Raw genomic sequence first — 22,885 nt, forward strand, 5'->3', positions numbered from 1 at the left:
CAAAATAGATTTCACTTCATTGATGTATTCCAAGAACATGCCAGAGGGAAAGAAAAGTAGATAAGTGGAGAAAGGACAAAAATAAATAGATATAGGTGAATAAATCTACTTCATGAAAAATGTTGGCAAACGAAAAATATTCAGCCTGAGGGAAGAGTTTATTCATATGCTGAAAATTTATTTTGTGAGTACACAAGGTGTGTCCTGGTGCTTGTTTTGCTGAAGGTATGAAAAAATACTCATTTGAAAGCTGGTGTTAATATACAGAATATTTTTGAAAAATTAAGCATCTTCCAACTTCTTCACATTCCTTTCAGAATGTGTTCTTTTTAACAGCAAAAAGGTGCTATGGTCATCTTTACAAATAGCAAATTTTCCTAACCAAAGAAAATTGCTTCCTACTGTGTAACACCTGCACATAACTGTGTTTTTAATGCTGTTGCTACGAGTAAATTCTCTTCCCCTCATCCCTTCTCCCAAGTTTGCATTGATCAATTGTATAAACAAACTTCATTAACACTATCAGACCTATGGTTACAAAAGATATGTGCGTATTTTTATGAAGTTAAAAATCACACAACACCAGGTTATAGTCCAACAGATTTAATTGGAAGAACACTAGCTTTCGAAGCGTCGCTTTTTCATCAGGTGATATCACCTGATGAAAGAGCAACACTCTGAAAGCTAGTGTGCTTCCAATTAAACCTGTTGGACTATAACCTGGTGCTGTGTGATTTTTAACTTTGTACACCCCAGTCCAACACCGGCATCTCCAAATCATGTGTATTTTTATACTATGATTGATGTCAAATTTTGTCACTTTGGTCACTTACAGTTTAATCTTACTAAACAAAGCTTTATCACAAGGAATTGTTTTGTCAAAGGACAGTGTTATCAATTTTTAATAAATATGTTTAAGAAGTGAAAACATCAATTAAACATCTAAAAGGTGGTTAGAAATGATCTCCCGCAGTATTCAAATGAACAGCAATCGAAGTGTGTATATTATTCTGGTATGACGGAAGTCATACAAAATATCGTAATATTTTATATAAAGCATGTCTGAGAAAATGCACCACAGTAATTTCCACAAATTTATGGGGACACCTCAGAAATCAATTGCTTTGTTCATCTTTGAATCAGTATTTTCATCACAATAATGGCAGACAGCAAGGTACATTAAATCATAATGCATTAAATAAAAATCTTGAAAAACATTGAAAAAAAGGAAAAAGACTCTTCATGACAAGGCTAAGCTGGTCTTTTCTTTACAAATGCTGGTGACATTGTTGTGCATTGCAAGCATTCACAGCACTGGTTCTCCTTACCACTTTTTCCTGTCATGTAGTGCTGGAGGTATTTGAGTTGATTACGTTGTGCTCCCGTATTTGTTGGTTGCGCATTGGCTGTAAATGTTCCTTCCTTTCGCTAGAAGATTTGCATTAACATTATCAGTGGCCAGTCTTGGCTGTAGTTAAAGCGGGTCCAATACCTTTCAAGATAGGATTTGTAGCCATTGTAAATGGGATACTAAATGGCAAAAAACTGTCACTGTCACTGAGTTGAGTACATCTGGCATACACATAGGAGAGATCATGTCCTCCTGACCTTTATGAGCCGAGTCAAGGAGTTTTTGAGGTTTCACAATCCATGAGTTTTCTATCGCCAGTTTCCAAACAAATAGAAACACCTACAGTGCTATTCCCAAAACATTTCGAGCAGCAAAGGTATCGTACTGTGGATGCAAATGATTTATTCGCCACAGCAAGTGGTATTACTATCTACACTATGACAAATTAAAGTGTGGAAAACTATCGGGAGTGATATGACTCATGTCATGGAGATTGAAGTGCTGTGCTCCAGTACTACTCTTATTGTTTTTCATTACTGTGTTTAACAAAGAAAATTACTTTTTGATTTCTGCTGCTGCAGCCTGACTTAAGCTTGCATCACCATAAAACACAGTTGGCCTACTAAATATATTGGATCTCCATTCCAAACCAATTGCCATTTAATCACCTTCATCCATGGCTATGTCTTCCTCACCAGTGTTTGGTGTCTTATCCCTGTGTGTTTACTTCTCCATAATTATATCATATTTTCATGTTTATCTGCATTAACCCCAAGTTTTAAGTGGCATTTTGATATAGCTTGCATGTTGAATGTCTTTGATATGTGACAAGATTGGAAATTATGAGTAATTAAGTGAATATCTCTATTTACCTACTCTTACACTATCACATGCTCTTCTGTTTAGTCAGTGTGATTGCACAACACCGGCATCTCCAAATCATGTTCACATGATACACTGTGCACTTTGTAAACATTGTTCTTATCAATATTTCTAGCTTCTTTACCAATCTCAATGGTTAAAAGCTTATTGGGGTCTGAGTGATGTGGGGGCAATGGTGGAAGATACTGCAAAATCAGGCAAGAAGCCCAGCAAGCAGCATCTCAATGTTGAGGTCAACCTGTGCCATTTTACAGGCTTTTCCCAAATACTGCAGCAAGTTTCTTGGCAGTCAGTTGATGGGGATTAACATTGCTGAACTGCCTTGCTGAACCAAATTACCACATTAATATTCTGGTTACTCTCTCACTGAACTTGCCAAACAAGCGGACCTTTGGGAAAACCTGACAACATGGGTATCTGGTGGGTTTCACTCGCCACCTCCTCCGAATGACTTCCACAGTACCCACAGTCAAACCACAAAAACAGTCGCATCTATCCTTCTGCCACAGCCAATGGCATCTGACTTTAAAGAAGCCATCACCATCATCTTGGCATCTTTCCATTGCATTGGCAGCGCACTCTGCAAATCCAGGTTCAATTGAGCAGGGCACACCAGTAACCAGAATGAACGGCAGCATCGGCTATAGTCACCATACGGGGACAGGCACCCCAGTCCACAATGTGGATCAAGACTGCCCACCCCAAATGCTCCCTTATTTTCTTGGTAAATACTCATGTATTGTGGTGCATTACAGCATACTTTGCTTTACCTTGCCTCCCCGTGCCTTGCAGTGGCACTTGACATAATCACACAACCCAGGTAAGTGGCCATGTTGTGCAGCAACCCTCAGTGGAGGATGTGTCACCTTGTCATAAGTCACTGTGCCACATCAGGCTAGTACCTGTACCACATGGCAACCGAATTTGCACCACATTGTGTCTGCAGCAAGCAGCGGGTTTGTCTGAGAGCAGCTATCAGTTGGGGGTGGGGTGTGGGGATCCTGCCTGGTCAGTCAGGAGCATCCTCCCATACCATTCCCAAGCCTTGGCCACAGTCAGGCATCAGGTTGGTCGTTCATTGCACAGAGGGACTGTGCCTGTTGACTCCAAGGAGCCGGTCACAATCATTGCTTTGACACCATAAGGGCCAGTTATGGTATGAGGGAGGTCTGCTGCAATCAGGGACATGTGTGAGCACCGATTAGTCAGGTCTGGATACTGACGCGGGTAGGTCAGGGGTGAGCATGGGGGAACGGTGTATTGGGAATAGGCAGGTCGAAGTACATGCATGCTGTGTATTGGCAAATTGAGCCTTCTCGGCCTTCCAAGGATCAGAGCGAGGGCAGGCAGGGTGGAGAGGGAGGGGGAGGGTTTCGCCATGTCGGCAGTCTCCTGAGTGGAAACTACCGATTGGACCTGGGTGTGGCTCCTTCACGAGCTAGGTGCCCCCTGAACATCACCATGTCTCCATGTGAGGAAAATGCACCTGGACTAGGGCCTAGACTCCCTGCCTTTCCTCTCACCCTATCTTCAGGCCAGAGGATAAGGCCCGGGGCGATGGAATGTACAAAGGAGTGACTGAAGATGCCAACCTGTCTCACCATGGCAGATGGCAACCTGTCCACAGAGACAGACAAGTGATCACAGGGTTAGTTGCATTGCTCCAGCTTCCAACTCAGCTATGAGGCCCAGTGTGGTTCATACAACTGCCCGCTGCTGCATCAGCATTTCTGTGAAGGTGTCCATTGTTCAAGCTGCAGGATTATCTCCTGCTGGGAGCTCAGCAAGTACCTAGTCTCTGGCTGTCATGAGCCTGCAGCGTCTCTCCCTCACCCTAGCTGCAGGACCCTCTCTGTGAGGTGCTCAGCCTCCAGTCTTGCACCAAATGTTGCTGTTGACTCCACCCTGCTGACGGAGATGGTACAGGGTGTCAGACGCAGCCTTGCCAATGCTTCCTCCAAGGAGCGGTCACTGTCATCACCGCGTCCTCCTGGCCTTGTGCCTGGTTCTCTACCAATGTGCCCTGGTGGGTGGGTGCAGCTGTAATATAGACAGGACAGAAGATGTTGTGGTCAGTGATTAGAAGTGGTGTTCCCTGCAGTGCACTGACACCCTGGCCACCTTCAGTGTTGCAGTGGGATGGTAAGTGATACTTACTCAGCTGCTGGTACATGGGAGTTCCAACTTTCATGCAGATAATGCCCCGTAAATGGGCAGGAATTCTCTCTCTTAGGACGCAAGGACACTGATGTCCAGAAACTCCTAACCACCCGTCTTTCCTTCCACCCAGTTCTGGGATGTTTTCTCCTGCAATGATACAAAGAAGGCAAAGGAGTAAGGTGCAAGTGGTTGGCAAAGCTATTAGTTCTGGTGCATGTGACAGCAACATGTTGAGTTGTTCTAAATGAGTGAGACTGCAGTGGACAGGGCACACAGGATTGTCTTATGAACAAAGGTTAAACAGGTCAGGACTCTACTCACTGGAATTTAGAAGAATGAGAGGTGATCTTACTGAGACAGATAGAATTCTTAAGGGTTTTGACAGAGTAAATACTGACAGAATGTTTCCCCTCATGAGAGACTCTAGGATCAGAGGATATAGTCTCAGAGTAAAGGGACATCAAGTTAAGATTGAGATGAAGAGGAATTCTTTCTCTCAGAGGGCTGTGAGTCTTTAGATCTCCTTGCTACAGAGAGCTATGGGAAGTGTGTGTGTGTGTGTGTGTGTGTGTGTCGGGGGGGGTGCGGGGTGGGGGGGGGGGGGGGGGGAGGGGGTGGTGGTGGGCAGCGTCCTTGACTATATTTAAGACTGAGATAGATTTTTGATTTGTAGCGGAATCAAGGGTGATGAGGAATATGCAGGAAAACAGATGAAGGAATGTTGGATCAGCCATGATCTTATTGAATGGCAAAGCAGGCTTGAAGGGTTGACTCCTGTTCTTATTTCTTACAGTCTTATGGACAGAGCCTCTGAAATTCCCTGCCACAGAAAGCAGTTGATGCTAAAAAAAATGGAATATTTTCAAGAAGGAGATAGATAAAGGTGTTGGGGTAAAAAGAATACAAGGGTATGGAGCAAAAGTTGGAACAGGATAGTGAGTTGGAGGATAAGCCATGACCCTATTGAAAGGCAGAGCAGGTTCAAAGGGCTGAATGGCCTACTCCTATTCCAATTTTTCTCAGCTTCTATGTTTTGTGGTATGGAACGGTGACAGTCAGGTGAGTGAATGTGGGTAGGTATTGCATAGAATAGAAGGGGTATCAGGGCATGGACCTTGATGGGAGGTGGGTGCAGTAGCAGAGATGGAGTGAATGTGAGGTGGTAGAAAGTAGATAATGGAGCTTACCCTGGCAGAATGGAGAAGGTTGTTGATCTTCTTTCTGCGCAGCAGCCTGGTCCTCCATCCCATGGAGATGGCTCTGATCCAGATGGTGATTTGTGTGCAGGCTGGTATCATCTGGCATCCTCTGATGGTCCACTGGAAAGAGAACATCTTATTGCTGCACCAGGACCTTTCGGGCCCTCTCTGAGAAACACAGTACCATCCTCTTCTTCTCTACCATTTGTCCTCACTGCTTGTACAACTGAGCAGGACAGCTGCCAAATGACAGCATTCCTGAAAGTGAACAGCAGGCATTGAAAATAGCAGAGATATGAAGAATGCTGGTCCTGAGCTGCGAGCTCTTCAGGGAACACCATGTGACAAGATGGGGTGGAGACCAGAGATGACACATGCTATGGGGGTGAGTGGCGAGTTTGGCAAGATTCAGCAAAAAGACTCACTTCGCCTCACAGTATGAAGTACTGCACTAAAGTTGTCGTAACCTGTGCTGAGTCAAGATTAGAGTGGTGCTGGAAAAGCACAGCAGGTCAGGCAGCATCCAAGGAACAGGAAAATCAATGTTTCAAACCCTTCAAGGGCTCCTGCCTGAAAAGTTAATTTTCCTACTCCTCGGATGCTGCTTGACCTGCTGTGCTTTTCCAGCACCACTCTAATCTTGACTGATCTCCAGCATCTGCAGTCCTCACGTTCGCCTAGTTGATTATAACCTGCGCTGAATCAAACGTCCATAATAGGGATCCAGTGTTTTTGAAAACATATGGTGTTTCCAACATCATGTGTAATTAGTTCTTTAAAATTATGGAGTTGTGCATTGTTGTGGTACCTTTTATTTATTACCTTTACAAGCAAAATAGTTTGTAGTGAAAATAATGGCATGATGATCAGCGCTCACCATTATTTAGCATTAAACCAGACATCAATTTCTGATTCCATGATTTTATGACAATCATAATGCACAACACATGATAGAAATCAGAATTTGCCTTGTGTGTTTCTTATCCAGAGGTTTTGCTCTGCATCCATCATGCTGAGGTATCCATGGAAGATGTTAGTTTAAGATGCCTATCCACTAAAACAAGTTAGGAACAGACCGTATAGGCACAACTGAGTTTTAAATATTGTGTTCAGTCATAGCCGACAAGCTCTGCATTGTAAAATTTACTTCTAAAAGAGTACAGGTTTGTTCAGATTTCATTTATTTGTTTATTCTCAAAATTCAAAGAAGTTAAAACAATGTTTGAACTTTCGCTTTCCATATCTTCTTTCACTTATGATGTGGAGGTGCCAGTGTTGGACAAAGTTAAAAATCACACAGCACCAGGTTATAGTCCAACAAATTTATTTGGAAGTACTAGTTTTTAGAGCACTGCTCCTTCATTGGGTAGTTATGATTAGATTAAATTCCCTACAGTGTGGAAACAGGCCCTTTAGCCCCACAAGTCCACACCGACCCTCCGAAGAGCAACCCACTCAGAACCATTCCACTACATTTGCCTCTGACTAATCCAACTAACACTATGGGCAATTTGGCACGGCCAATTCACCTCACCTCCACATCTTTGGGCTGTGGGAGGAAACCGGAGCACCCGAAGGAAACCCACACAGATACGGGGAGAATGTGCAAATTCCACACAGACAGTTGCCTCAGGTGGGAATTGAACCTGGATCCCTGGCACTGTGAGGTAGCAGTGCTAACCACTGAGCCACTATGCCACCCCTGATCCTGCTCCACAACTTCCTGATGAAGGGGCAGCACTCTGAAAGCTAATACTTCCAAATAAACCTGTTGGACTATAACCCTGGTGTCGTGTGATTCTTTCACTTAATTCAACTTTCTTGCCTTCTCCTATATATATATATGATTTGACATTGAATTAAATATTGGCATTCCCTGGTTTGGATGCAGTTTGGAGAACAATCCCAAGCTTGTACAGGCAAGGTCTGATTCAAACTGGCTTGGAAAATTTAAAAAATACAGCTGACCAGTAAACTGCATGTTCTCTTTTCTTCCTGCTTTCCCCAGAGCTGGCTTAAGTGCAGGAATCAAAGAACAAAGAACAGTACAGCACAGGAACATGCTCTTTGACAGGCCAAGTCTGTGCTGAATGACCTTGTTAATGATTGAATTATCAACCATTTTCCCAGGGATCTCACCAGTGCCATATAAGATCCAAGCAGAGGCTGCACCTCGACTGATAGGAGGCTGGACACAGCAGAAGTCCAATATCAGCGAAAAACAATGGCAAATGTAAAACTATCCATAGGCAGAGGCTTGCATTTCATGAAAGCTGCTTGGATATTGCTGTAATGACAAATTATGCGGTGGGGGAAGGACAATGGGGAAGAAATTACCACCAGTTCTTTCAACCCTCACTTTAAGTTCAATCTGGTCCTCTCTCTTTAATGCCATTTACTTCAGCATTCACATTACAAGCACAGCGAGGGTCACTGTCCATGAATTTGTGCATACAATGGACTAAGCTCTTGCCTCTCTGTATCCACTTACCATCATGAACAGGCAGCAGCAACTTCACTCAAATGCTGGAAAGTGTAACTAGAAGGTTCTTGTCGCTGGGTATGAACATGCAAATAAAACTACTATGCATTTAAAAATTAAACTTGTCAAATTCAGTCCAGCTTACCTCAATCCAATTAAGAAGTCATTATCGTTTGCCCTGTTCATTAACACTCCAGTGCCCAGAAAGGACATGGCACCATTCTGACTCAAAAGTAGCTTATGTCACACGGAAAAGTTGACAAAATGAATAAAATTTAATGTCTTCCCCTCAGGTGAGTTTGTTGACAGGAAGACATTTAATCAACCTTTTTGAATCCATTACATTTAAGTTTGGAGTGGAAGGGTTCTTGGATTCTACATTGTCAACCACTAGTTGGCAAAGAGTTCACCATATGGGATGACTTAAAAGATAAGCCCTTTGGAGATTTTGCGCACTACCCGAGAGGGTGCCTTGTTCAAAAACATTGAATGCCTAATTGAGGAGTCCAGCATTGGACAGGGAGGCGGTGGCTGGGGAGGATTGGGGGTAGGGTGTAGTTGAATCCATTGAGTGTCACTTCCAACCCTTGCAGCCAACATTGCTCTCCCCATCATGACCATCCCATCTCTCCAGAGCTCACCTGTAGCATGGGTCTCTGCAGTCCTCACCCTTGAGTGGACTCATTTGTCAACAACAGATACCTCTCCCCAGCTACTGAGCAATGATGAACTGACCATTTCTGGCAGGGTAGTACACAATGTCACACTTCATTAGATGGTTCTTAGCCTAAAGGGGGCAATGGAAGTCTCTTACTAGCTCTCTTGCTGGTGGATAAGACTCCTAATGCCTCCATTAAAGAGAACTCGAGCTGTGTGAAAATGAAAATATTATGAATGGAGAGTTGGTTGTTTGCTGCTGACTGCAGGTCATCATAGCTGAATGCTGTCACTTGGCCTATGAACCTTTCCAACTGCAGCATATTCTCTTTTCTAGAATGAAATGTGTTACATCATTTGCATTAATTTATTCGCTTTCTTCTGTTTCAGTCTTGCTCAATTTTTCTATGTCAGCAGAGCATTTGTTTCATGCCACATCCATCTGTGTTTTGTGCTGTTACTTTACGATAACCTCCATGTCTTTTCTTTTTGTTCTTAATATATGCGTCTTCTTCAGAGACCAAATGACGTGCTCTTTTTGCTGGCTGCAATCATCTCGGCTCTGCTGTGCTGTCACACTGTGTGACAGATGTACATTGAAGAAGTGACTCTTTCTGCACATTTAAGTCAAATTTTCTCTATTTGTACTCTGGCATCTCCCTAATAACCGTATAATCCATATTGGGATTGTTGGGATTTTTAACACTGAAATGGTTTCCCAACAGCGTCAAAAGGTCTAATTCAAATTCCTTTGAAAGTCACCCAACAGTCCCTGTGCAGTCTGGCATCTTTTGAGGTGATGGGCATACATGGACAAGAAAGAAATTTAAAAGGAGACATGCACTTAAATCACTCACATTCTCAAAATAAACTGGATTTTTTGTTTTTCATTCCCACTGTATGCTGCTAATTATTTGTTGCTCAGAAATAAATTAAAATACTGAGGTGCTTGATGAACACATTGTTTAGTTCATTTGGTAGTTGTTGCATTTTCATGTTTTTACATGTTAGGGGAAACAAGTATATCAACGTTTTAGAGCCAGTGCTCAAGTTAAGTATTTGTAGTTCAAATTTCCACAGGCAAGAGAAACGAAGAAATATGCATTTTCAGCTCTTTATATATTTTCTTCAGTCCTCCTGCTAAAGTAACAGTCATTCAGAGATAATGACAATAAGCAATGATATCTAGGGTTGGTACGTTCAGGCAACGGGCAAGGATCTCTCAATTAGGTCTCCACAATATGCCTTAGGCTGGAATCTTGTTACATCATCAGATATCTTCATGGAGGGATTGAAACCACATTTCTACTCATCGGCAGAATGGCCACCCCATACAATTTGATATTTATAGTCTATAACAGGATCATGCAGAGCACCTCACCATTACCTCAAAAGGTCAAAGATCTAGGTGCCATACTTAAAAGGTCAGCCAGGAAGGTATTCCTTCCCTGAAATCGAGCTGCATCAATCTGGCAATGCAAGTGGTCTCCTTGCTGCAACTATTAGCACATTTTTCCCAATGGAATATACCTTCCCCTCCCCCAGTTACATAAAACCCCTGCTACCACTTACTAATCTGGACATATATCAATAAACAGGCAAGTGGCCATGGAGTTTAGCAATGCCATCTTTCAGGTTCTGTTCCAAGCTTACAGTGAGTGGTTCTGCTTCCCACTGCTTCCTTTTCTGTCTTAGTGAGCTATGTGTCGATCCCCTTGCACATCCGATAATGTATCAATGCCTTCTCTCCCATGGTCCAATCAAGCTCTCCATGGAAGAAAGGAATTTCAGTTTTGATCTCTCCTGCTGTAAATCAACATTGGTCACTCATCCATCTAAAAGCACATAGCTCATGTGTACTGCAAAGCTGGTATTTAATCTGGTGAAACGGTTTTAATCAGTATTTTTAAAACTTCATTCATTGGATGTGGGCTTCATTGGCTAGGCCACCATTTAGGCATGACATTCTTGTGTATTACAAATATGTTTCTGTTGCATACTGTTAGAAAGCTTAATCCAAATTCAATGCACAGTTATATTCATGCCTATGTTTCAGCCCATTGTTGGAAAGCTGACATTTCGCCTCCGAAACAATTAAGCGTGCATGTTTGCCTCATTTCCTGGTGCTGGTAGCAGCACAAGATTCTGCCCCTAGATTTAATCTGTAAAAAACACAATTCTACTTTCCATTACCAGTGCAAATTGTTCTACTTCCCTCGGTATTTTGGGCATCTCATGTGAGATTGTTCCTATGACATTTATAACAAGGTGTGACCCTGTTGCAACAGAAATATCTGGTATTTTTATTGATTGATTCACTGGATATAGATGTTGTTCAGTAGACCAGCATTTATTGTCCACTCCCATTTGCCAAGAAGGCTGTTAAGAGTTAAAATTGTTATGGGTCCGGAGTCACAGATGGCAGATTTCCAAATAGGTATGGCTGATATCCTTCCCTAAATAACATTAGTAAACCAAATGAGCATTCATGACAATTGACAGTGGCTACCTGGTCACCATTAGGCTGTTCATTCCAATTTTCTATTCAAATTTCACCATCTGTCATAGTGGAATTCAAACTCAAGAGTCTAGAATATTAACTTGGGTTTCTGGATTACCAGGTTAGTGACATTCACACTATGCTATCACTTTCCCTTTTTTTTAATGATTTGGAAATGAACAGAATCTGCCAGAACTTTCCCACAAATGAAAGTAATGTAGTCTTCCAGAAAATGTCATTGGCGGAACTCAATCCCATGGAAACCCACCAAGTTTGAATTCTGGGATTGCAAGTCCATTTCAAACTCATTCACTTGAAAGTGAGAATTGAAATTGATCTGTGTCACCTGAAGAGGATGCAAGAATAGAAATTTCCAGAATTTCTAGATTTTCTTCTCAAAATACCTGATGCAAACCAGGGACATAATGTCCCATTCAACTCAGCCATTACTGCAGACCAAGCCACATCAGGTATTTTGATTATTTTGAAAAGAAAGAAAATACTGGATATTTGTCCCACGACTCTTCGTGAAGGACACAGAGTATATCACCAGATTATTTATAAAGTAGAATTTTTGGCATAGATAACATAAAGTAACCACATGTGTGGAGGTGATGACCTAGTGGCAGTATTGCTTGTCCACCTACCCAGGTAATGCTCTGGGGACCTAGATTTGAATCCTGTTATGGCAGAAAAAGGAATTTGAATTCAATAAAAATCAGAAATTAAGAGTCTAATAGTAAGCATGAAACTGAAGCAGATGAGTGGGAAAATTCCATTTAGTTTACAAAAGTCCTCAAGGGCAGGAAACTGTGGTCTTTATCTCTTCTGGCCTACATGTGACTCTAGACCCACAATAATGTGAGTGGCTCTTAACTGCCCTCTGGGCAATAAATGATGGCTTAGCCAGCAACACTAAGAGTGGGCGGCATGGTAGCACAGTGGTTAGCACTGCTGCCTCACAGCGCCAGAAACCCGGGTTCAATTCCCACCTCAGGCGACACACTGTGTGGAGTTTGCACGTTCTCCCCATGTCTGCGTGGGTTTCCTCCAGGTGCTCCGGTTTCCTCACACAGTCCAAAGATGTGCAGGTCAGGGGAATTGGCCTGGCTAAATTGCCCGTTTGGTGAGGGGTAAATGTAGGGGTGGGGTATGGGTGGGTTACGCTTCGGCGGGTCGGTGTGGACTTGTTGGGCCAAAGGGCCTGTTTCCACACTGTAATGTAATGTAATCTAATCTAATCACTCACATCCCATCAATTAATAAAGGATAATACTTACTCCTTTCTACTTAGTGTTCATCCAGCCCACATCTAATTATGAGGATAACACTTGAGAATATCTCTTTTCCCTGCTCATACACTTGCTCATTGCCCTCTAGAATAAATGAACCTCAAGTCAAACTTGCACTCATTTTTGCATTGTTATTCTTCAATCATGTCCTTGTTTTATGTGTTTCTTCACCTAATATTTGGCACCATCCTCTAACCTGCTCCCTAATCAAATTGCAGGGACACCCAAATTCTGCTTGAGGTGCTGTTGGCATCCTTGAATGAGTAACATAAATACTTTCACAGGGTATAATTAATAACCACATCATTGTTAACCTAATGATTTGTCCAAAATACATATTATACAAAAAAATGCTTATTATCTGCCATGAAATTCACAAATTTTCTAGCTTTCCAGTGAGGCTTCAACCTTATATTTAATATTATTTATGAATCTCATGTCCAGAAGATGCTCGAGCCTCCTCTTTTCTATAGCCAATATTGCATCCCAAAATTGTATTTTTCATTTTATTAAACCCAAGTGCGAGTTCAATATTAAACTCTGTTCCTGATGGGGACTATTCGACACTAAATCAGCCCTGGAAAACTCCCACATCCACAGGAAGAGCACATCACTCTACGAAAGGCCGTCTTTGCTCCTTCACAATCTACAGATCCAGAAAATAGCACCTTCTTATTGTTGTAAAACAAAACAGTGCTCCAGGCTAACTTAATACTTATGGTTTATATTTTAAAAATTTAATCAAGAAACATATCTTAATAAAACATATAATCAAGAAAGAACCCACTCTACTCACTACTGTAGACTTCCAGCAAGGTTATACATAAAAACTATGCACTTATCTGTTCCTGTGCTGCAAGCTCTCCCACACAGGTTCCTCCAAGGTTAGCTGTGAATTTCACTGTTCATTAGTTTTTCCTACAGGCATTCCAATGGCCAGATATACATGAACTCAAACAGCAAAGGCAATAACTGTACAGATTCACTGCTGTGTCAGTCAGCAGCATAGGTTTCTTTCTCTCTCTCCCTCACTGACAATGTGGTCACTGACTTTTGTTTGACTTCTTCCTTTTAAAAGTGCTGTTGTTGAGATTTTCTTCCCCCAAAATTCCAAAACAATGCAACAGCAAATAAAACAATAATTACTGCTTCTGGAATTCGAGGAAATCACGTCCAACACCTAAAATATCTCAAAAAAAAAGGAGCTTCACTTCCAACCACAATCTTTCACAATCTTTTCCCACCCCCCATCTTGGATTGTTTTATTGAGGTCTGTCTCTTGATTAAACATCTTTAATTCCATTTTTGTTACAAACGGAATAACTCAGAAAATATTTAATTCTTTTCTGATTAGAAGCAGATTTAGAGAACTGGATCTAAATGTTGCTTCTATATAATAGAGCAGCTTCTATCGGTTAATAAAAAATCCCTTATTTAGAATCCCCTAATTATTTTTCTGCAAGCTTAACATTTTACTGTTGTACAATACAAGATGATCATGAATCATTCTCCATGTTATAGCATTTTGAAATTAATGGTATTGACTCTGTTGTACTCTTCCTCACTACTCACAACAGCACAGTATAATTATGCTGCAATGATCAGTTCACAAAATCGCACATATAAGAGTACATTCCATATAACCAGCAACAGGCATGCATCAAAGCTGGTCTAAAAGTCAGATTGTCACATTTCATACATTTGTTAAAATTAACAAAACATTAACTCATTATATCACTTAAACATTTTTTTGAAAAATGACTCAAATCGTTCTCTCAGGATCATTTCAAAATTAAACACTTCATTTACTTTCTCCCAAACTGAAGTTCTTTTGAAACCCATCCTCCCTCCCATATGAATATTTTGACAGTATGAAAGATGAAGCTTTAAATAAATGGCTCCTTTCAACCCCAATGTGCAACAAAATTATACAACTATTTGGAGCCTTAATTTAAGAAGCAAATTCATAAAAAAGCAACTTACTGATCAAAGAAACAAAACTGTAATGTTTAAGAAATTCCAAAGATAGGAAGTGGTTCTGAAACAAGGAACTTACCAGTCCTGTAGATGTTGCTAGAGATAACTCCTTAGAAATGAAGAAAATCTTAACTAGTTAATCCTTGCCATATGTTCAATGTTTTATTACAATTTCATACTCAAAATAAACATGTACTTTAAAAGATAAAGGAATTGAAAGAACACAAAAGATTTCAATTGGAAAAGTATTATGAATTTTAAGTACTTAACCCTGGAGATGATGTATTTTCCCTCTATGGTCTGATAGAGGTTTCTAAAGTTCTGAAGAGTTTTTATAGTCGAGAGTGTGGTGCTGGAAAAACACTGCAGATCAGACAGCATCCGGGGAGCAGGAGAATTGAGGTTTTGAGCATCAGCCCTTCATCAGGAATTTCGTTTCTGATCTCCAGCATCTGCAGTCCTTACATTCTCCTCCCTGAAGTGTCTTTTTAGTCTATTCCTTAGTGAGGTATTGGAGATAAGTGATCTTCAACATCAGATTGCCAGCAAGAATGTGGTAAGAATTTGGAAGAAATTTCTTAATTACAGGCAGAGCTGAGAAAGGCATAATTATGTATTTTCAGGGGGAAATATGATCAAATATTGGAATCAGAGAAATCATGGGGTTATGATGAGAGGTCAGAGCAGTAGTAGCTATTTTGGGCATATTCACACTCAGTACAGACATAATGGGCCATGTATCTTCCTTCTGCACTGCAATCCTCTATGCTTTTATTGGATGAGTACTTAATATTCATAGTGTTAACATTTCTTTTTATTTAACATTCAATTCAGTAAATATTTCATTTTGGCACAATGCAGCTTCAGATTTTCTTGCAAATAATTTGCCTGTGTGTATAAAGCAGAAACTAAATGCATGCAATGTTCTCATTTGTGTCAAATTACCAACCACTGTTTCCAGAATTGATTTCATACAATTTCCATGTCAAACATTTTTATTTTGACATAAAATGTGACAACATAGATATAATCATTGCCAGTTTCCAACTTCAGCCACTATTACTTTAATATGTGAGGCTACTTTATAGTTTCTACCATAATTAATAACATGGAACATATCTTATAACTTGAACCAATTTTATCAAAAAGAAACATAATAAAAAGTATGTGTCCACAGGTATTCCCAAGTAACTAAAAGAGGCTGTGACAACAAAGATCATTGACATTTGGAGGTGTGTGGGAGACAGAACCCCTGCTGAGCCCCATGCCATTTGGAGCTACACACTGAAGTTACAGCAAGCAATTTGGTAGAGTTTCCAGAGGCTATACACTGCTGTATGCAGAATTTATCCAGGCCATGAGTGGGTTCACATTTCAGGCATAAATTTATGGCTTCTTCTATAAAGATGTTGTCAACCCACATTGAAACCCTGATCCAGCAGATCATTCAACGCTTGTGGGAGGTGCAGACATACTTTCATACCTTGGCCTTGCCTCTGAACTCAACAAAGGAAAATCAGAAGGGGAAGAGGCATCTGGATTCTCCTTCAGCTCTACTGGGGTGGTAAGGCTGTGCCTTGCAAGAGAGCAGAAGTGGCTGGCTTCCATATCTGGGGAGACGAGCACTTTAGTATTACAGTGACAGAGAGGTTTCTCTTGTATAGAAGATTCTCAGTATGTCACAACTCTATAGGCTAGTATGATTGCAAAACTTAAAAGGCATCTGGTTGGGTATATGATTAGGAAGGGTTTGGAGGGATATGGGCTGGGTGCTGGCAAGTGGGACAAGATTGGGTTGGGATATTTGGTCAGCATGGACAAGTTGGACCGAAGGGTCCGTTTTCATGCTGTACATCTCAATGACATCTGACTCTGCTAACAATTGCTGATTAAATTTATTCAGTTCTGCCCAGATGAGATTTCAATCAGCAGCTGCGAGTTCACCAGTTTGTAAAAAGGCCATTTAGGACTTTGTGTGTGTATATCTGTACAGCAGCTCTTCTGAAAAAAAAGTGTTTATTGCCATGTTTTGTCCATTGTCTCATGGTAAATTAAATACTATGGCATTGAATAGATTAATGCTTTCCTTGTATGTTGGGATATTAATTTAATGGAGGCTCAATAATTATTAAGATATTGATGGATTCCTCTCTTTCTTTATAAAAGTCTAAATACTTCTTATATGAAGACAAAAATTGAAGGGAAATGTTCCCATTTGTTTGCATATTCTAATAAACATCTTAGTGAAAATGAAGACACGTAAATGCTGAATACTGAAAAATAGATTCCATAAATTAAGTAGCTGTCCAAAAAGAAAATTGTTTGAATCCCAGGCCCTTACTTTTAATACAAGGGTGTCATCATCCTATCCCATCTGCTATCCCCATCCTGCACATTCTCCTCATGAGATGAGCTGCAACATTCATATTACGTTCCTGAGGCAAGATCCCTCCCTCTGTGCAGTGCAAGGTTTACAAATCATAATAAACAGACCGACATCACTTCACCACAACATCTCTGCAGCTGGCTAAGGAATAAATATCCAGATTGATGACATGCAGAGCAATGCCAGAGAGAAGGCATCTGCTCAGCCCTAGACAAGAGAGGACACTACAATGTCAGCAGTTTGTCACTCAGCTGATGTGCACAAGAGAAGCTGGCAGGTATGTTAGGGCAACCTTTAAGTAACTTTCTGATACCCATTGGAAACTGAACAGCTTCAGACTCGAGAGTCAACTGCCTCCACGGATAGTTGCTGGCTGCCTCAGACAGTCAGGTCCAGCAGCCTCATGTGTATCACCTTTACTGTACGGGAATCTTAAATCTTCTCTGTATCCCAGCAAACTGCCTCCAAACCACACAATTGAGTTTCACAGCTTCCTTCCCACCATGGTGCACCCTAATAAACAATCCCCACTCCTGATTTTTTTTTAACAAATGGATAGCCCTGAATGATGAGCAATCAGACTCTGGACTGACTTCCATACAGCTCCCCATCCATCTTTACTCCAGGAGTGAACACACTGCGCCTGTGGAGCCAGACTGTAGAGGCACATACATTCCAGCTGTGGCTGCCCCAAGCTGTCGTCTGATCATGTCCGCACCTCTTGACCAATATTGGAATCTGCTTTTGACTTCCTGTGCTGGGACCCCTTGATGGATGAGTGTGTCCCTTGACTGAGGACTACTTCCCTTCTTCTCTGTGATATGGCTGTTTGATTGAAGTATTGGTGCATACATGACTGGCACATGAGCAGGGGAGAGCTTGATATCACATGGTGCCATTTAGCAACATGTTCCAGGCCCTTGATTGACCATTGGTACCAACCATGACAAGCTGGCTTTGTGTCTGCACCAAAAAACAAGGCAGGGCAGCAATACTGTTAGCCTTTAAGGTCTGGCTGAGGAGGCAAAGTACAAAAGGGCAAAATAAGGCAGGGAGATGCACTGTGATCCATTACATAAAATGGTTCCGCATCCCAGTTGCAAAATACCTTTGCAATAGCACTACAATGAGAGGTGCTGACATGCTCTACTGTGCAGCATTGAAGTGGAGAACCACCCTATCAATGATTTGGAGATGTGCTAGGAGAATGCACTGAGGCTGGTATGTGTTGAATGCCAAGATCTGAAGACATGGGTTGTATGCAGTCACGACTGTGGTGCTAGAGAAGCACAGCAGATCAGGCAGTATCCAAGGAGGAGGGGCATCAACAGTTCAAGCAAAAGCCCTTCATCAGGAATGAGGCCTCATTTCTGATGAAGGGCTTTTGCCTGAAACATTGATTCTCCTGCTCTTCGGATGCTGCCTGACCTGCTGTGCTTTTCCAGCACCACACTCCTGACTCTGATCTGCAGTCCTCACTTTCTCCTGCATGCAATCACTGCCCATGTGATATGATCTAATTCCACAATTGGACAATATGGGCTGCATAATACAGAGAGGGTGCAAAGAATTTGTCAACAATCTAGGATTGTCAGTCAGGTTTGCAGTATTGCACACTTGTGTGCACTGGGAGCAACATACACAAATAGACAGGGCCCTGTTCTTTGCAGATAGAAAGAACACAAAAAGAACAGGCAGCATAGTAGCTCAATGGTTGGTACTGTGGCATCACAGCACTAGGGACTCGGGCTCGATTCCAGCCTTAGGCGACTGTCTGAGTTGAGTTTGCATGATCTCCTCATGTCTGCATGGGTTTCCTCTGGTTGCTCTGGTTTTCTCCCAAGTGCAAAGATGTGCATGTTAGGTGGATTGGCAATGCTAAATTGCCCCATAGTGTCCAGGGATGTGCTGGCTAGATGGATTAGCCGTGGGAAATGTGGGGACGTAGGGATAGGTCCGGGGGCTATGTGTGGGTGGGTCAGTGCAGACTCAATGGGTTGAATGGCCTCTCTCTGCACTGTTGTGAGTCTATGTATCAACTCAACAAAATAGTTGACAGCCTGTCTCTGTTTTATTTCTCGAGGCTGTGCCTTGACCAATCAGAGTCATAAACAGGGGAGATTTCGCGTAATTGGTCAAGTATGCCATTAAAAAAATGAAACAAAGCTTGGAAATTAACTGTCAATCATCATTAGTGAGTGTATTCTCCTTTGAAAAATTATTCATCAGATACTTCCCTTGTGTCTGGTATAAGTCCTATTTTTCCTTTACTTTCGTATCTCTTGCAAATTGTCCTGATGAGTGCAGAACAAAAATTAGATTAGACTTACAGTGTGGAAACAGGCCCTTCGGCCCAACAAGTCCACACCGACCCGCCGAAGCGCAACCCACCCATACCCCTACATTTACCCCTTACCTAACACTACGGGCAATTTAGCATGGCCAATTTACCTGACTTGCACATCTTTGGACTATGGGAGGAAACCGGAGCACCCGGAGGAAACCCACGCAGACACGGGGAGAACGTGCAAACTCCACACAGTCTGTCGTCTGAGTCAGGAATTGAACCCGGGTCTCAGGTGCTGTGAGGCAGCAGTGCTAACCACTGTGCAAAGTTTTTTTCAGCAATCCAGTGGAAGGGATGCTATAGTCTATGTCATATATATGTCATGTATGTGCTTCCACATAACAACATGAGCTCAATTGTATGTTCTCCGTACATTTATCAAGAAATCACTTATTTTTGAACTGAAAGATGAGTGCTTTTCTACAGTAAGCACACTGAAAGGTGTTACATGCTGTAGATCCCTTCAGTTCCTATTGCAGAGATGAATATTATTGCAATTCAGGAAGCAGAAAAGGAACTTCAGTTTTTTTTTGACCTTGACATTACTGAGGAAGTTGGGGATAAGCCTACTCTTTGGGTGTCAGCCATACAAGTCTTCAAGATATATAAAAGAACCAGATTAGAATCTGTGTTGATATGTGGTCATGAAATCAAGCATTGAAATGAGATGGACACAAGATACGGACAACCAGACATTGCAGAGAGTGTGGATGGTGTGAATACTTTGCTAAACTTGACTTTAATGCGGGCTAACATCAAATTGAGCTTCCAAAACAAAAATCAAGATATTTTACACAGTATCCCTCACATTGACACTGGACATTTTTTGATTCAAGAGACTCGATTTTGATGTTAATTCAGCAGCTGAGGTATTCAGCACATGTTTCAGTGTGCAACTCAAGAACTTGAAGACACACTGAACATTGACATTTTCATCTTCAGTCATACTGAAAGTGAACATAAGTCATGTTGATATGCACGCCTACAATTTTTTAGAGCATGTCATTTCACCTTGAAGACAGTTAACTGCTTGTTCAATTAAAGCAGTATGTTGCAAGTGAGTCATATGTTCAGTGGCAAAGGTATAACACCTTATCAATGTATGCAGGCAATTTGGAATCTGCTCAGACTCACATGTACAATAGACACTTTCTTCCTAATTTTGTGACACAATTGGTTCTTACACAATTTGATGATGGAGTCCACAAGGCAGAAGAATTCTCTTCCAAAGAAAGTGATGGATGTCAACACATAGAATGCTTTCAAGAAAGACTTCGATATAGTTTAATGGGATCAAAGACTATAGGGAGAAAGTGGGAAAAGGATACTGAGTGAGATAATCAGCATTGATCATGTGAAATAGCAGAGCAGACTCAACAAGCCAAATGGCCTACTCCTATTCCAATTTCTATGTTTCTATGAGGTATTAAGGTTATGGAATCTTGAAACTAGAAAGATGTGATCAAGACAGTGTCTACAAATTAAACAGTGCATGTGCTGTAAGTCGTTTAACATGAGCTTACTTCTATAAACACATCTCATGGGACATCTCATGTTATACAACAGTTGTATTGTCATTCCACATTCATTGAAGGAGAGTTGTCGATACAGCACATGATGGTCTCGGGGGACTGTCAAAAGCCAAATAGCTCTTCAGAGACAAGATATGGTTCCAATGAATCGACAGTATGGTAGAGCAGAAAATCAATCAGTGTTTGCCACATCAAGCAACAACATCAAATCTTCATGATCCTCTCAAGATGTTGGAAATATGTTTAGCTACACTCAGCTTTGCATATCCTATGTGCTTGTTTTCATCAACCATGACACAGAGCCTATCAACATATATGCAAATGCAATTGAGAATAGAATTGAATGAAGACATAACATTTAAAATGAGATTGTAAAGCTGGGAAATAAAGTACTTGTGAAATGTGGTGGTTGCATTGGGGGGAAACAAGCAACTTTCTGACATCTAGCCATTTGTAGCGAACAGCACGAAAGATCAATGATCAGTGTGAAACATTGTTTGCAAATCATCATGTGAAAACTGTCATTCTTCAGAGCGCTGAATATACCATTTGTGCACAAGGAATCAGACTCCAGCATCAACAGATAAGATGGAGAGAATGAGTCAAGTCATATTAAATTCGTAGGCATGCTGGTCCTTCATCATGATGATTCTACCTCAGCCAATTAAATCAAAAGGGAATAGTTGCCACACATTGTGGGCTTCTGGCTCTCATTTAAACCTGAGAGCAGGATCCAGAGGAATGAACAAGAGTCCCTGAGAGCTTTAATTAAGCCCCATCAGAAATACAAATTTCAAGGAAGTTGATGTATGTTTCCTATTCTGATAGCACATCACCTATTGAAAAGAAAAAAATACTTTTCCATACAATGGTAAACTTTGTTGGAAAATATTCACATTAAGATTATATGTTACAATGCTAAATACACCAGAAGCAAATACATTTCACCTCTATTTCTGCGTAGACTAAATGAATATGGATTTTTCAGCTGTAATTCAGTCGGTAGCACTCTCACCTCAGAAAATGGAATGTTATGCTGGAGGAGTGGTTCATGTTTGGTGATGAAAAGTGGTTGGCAAGGTCATCTCTATATGAATGGCTCTTTCACAGCCATTTAGTGACAGTCTAGCGGCTTCAGATGAACATCACACCCCATGTCTCGGCTTTGAGAGCTGCTGGCCACGTTGGCCAATTGATAACTGGCAATTCACCATCTCAGCAGTTTCAACAATGACATTTCATCCATCATAAGGTCTGAAGGGAGGATGCTCATTTATGACTGCATGATGCAAAGCACAATCTGCATCTCCTCAGGTACCGAAGCAATCTCAGAACAAACACTCCAAAACTCGGATCATATTCAGGATTTGGCTGATAGATCGCAAGCAACTTTCACACAAGTCCCAGGTAGCAACCATTTCCAACAAGAGGAATGCAACCAATGCTCCTAACCCTAACTCCTTGGCATTACACCATCATTGGATCTGCCATTTGCAACTTACTAGGCATTACTATGAACAAGAATATGAACTGGAATAAACACGAAGGCTACAAGAGCAGATTAGAGACTGGGAATCTTTTGGGGAATATCTCAGCTCCTGACTCCCTAATGTCTCTCCACTATCGGTAAGGTGCAGGACAGGATGGTGATGGATTATTCACCATTGCCTGGATAACTGCTGCACAACTGAAAAAAACCTCAACACCCTCCAGGACAAAACAACCTGCTTGATTGGCACAGCCTGCAACACGTTCAAAATACACGCCCTGTATCACTAACACATGGTTTTAGAAGAGCTTACCATCTATAAGAGGCACTGCTACTACATAGAAAGCTTTCCCTGACATTTGCCTCAGACATGGAAGATAAGGGTAAGCTGCTGCCCCTTTGCAGACAGGGGCCTTGAGCTGCTGCTGATTGGGCTGGTGGACAGACAGGGTGTATTGTCCCCTCAGGACCAGCAGAAGAAGTCACTGTGCAAGATCATGCCAGCCTAGTCTAAGGTTGCCACCCAGGTCAGTGTAGTCTCAGCCATCTGGAAGGTTGCACAGTAATGTAGGAAGAAGGTCAGTATCCTTCTCTGATCTGTTCATGTAAATGCCATTCAGTTGTCTCCAGT

At 41.5% G+C, this 22,885-nt stretch overlaps 1 protein-coding gene across 2 annotated transcripts in view; it reads right to left on the minus strand.

Moving 5' to 3' along the window:
- LOC132819764 (neurexin-1-like) overlaps positions 1-22,885 on the minus strand; it is a 957,576-nt gene that overhangs the window by 582,045 nt on the left and 352,646 nt on the right. For both annotated transcript variants that reach the window (XM_060831497.1, XM_060831498.1), the window contains exon 3: positions 14,580-14,609. In XM_060831497.1, the coding sequence (XP_060687480.1) occupies positions 14,580-14,609 (30 nt within the window). The remainder of the gene's footprint in view (positions 1-14,579; positions 14,610-22,885) is intronic.

This window comes from Hemiscyllium ocellatum, chromosome 10 (genome assembly GCF_020745735.1).
Source record: "Hemiscyllium ocellatum isolate sHemOce1 chromosome 10, sHemOce1.pat.X.cur, whole genome shotgun sequence".
NCBI lineage: Eukaryota > Metazoa > Chordata > Chondrichthyes > Orectolobiformes > Hemiscylliidae > Hemiscyllium > Hemiscyllium ocellatum.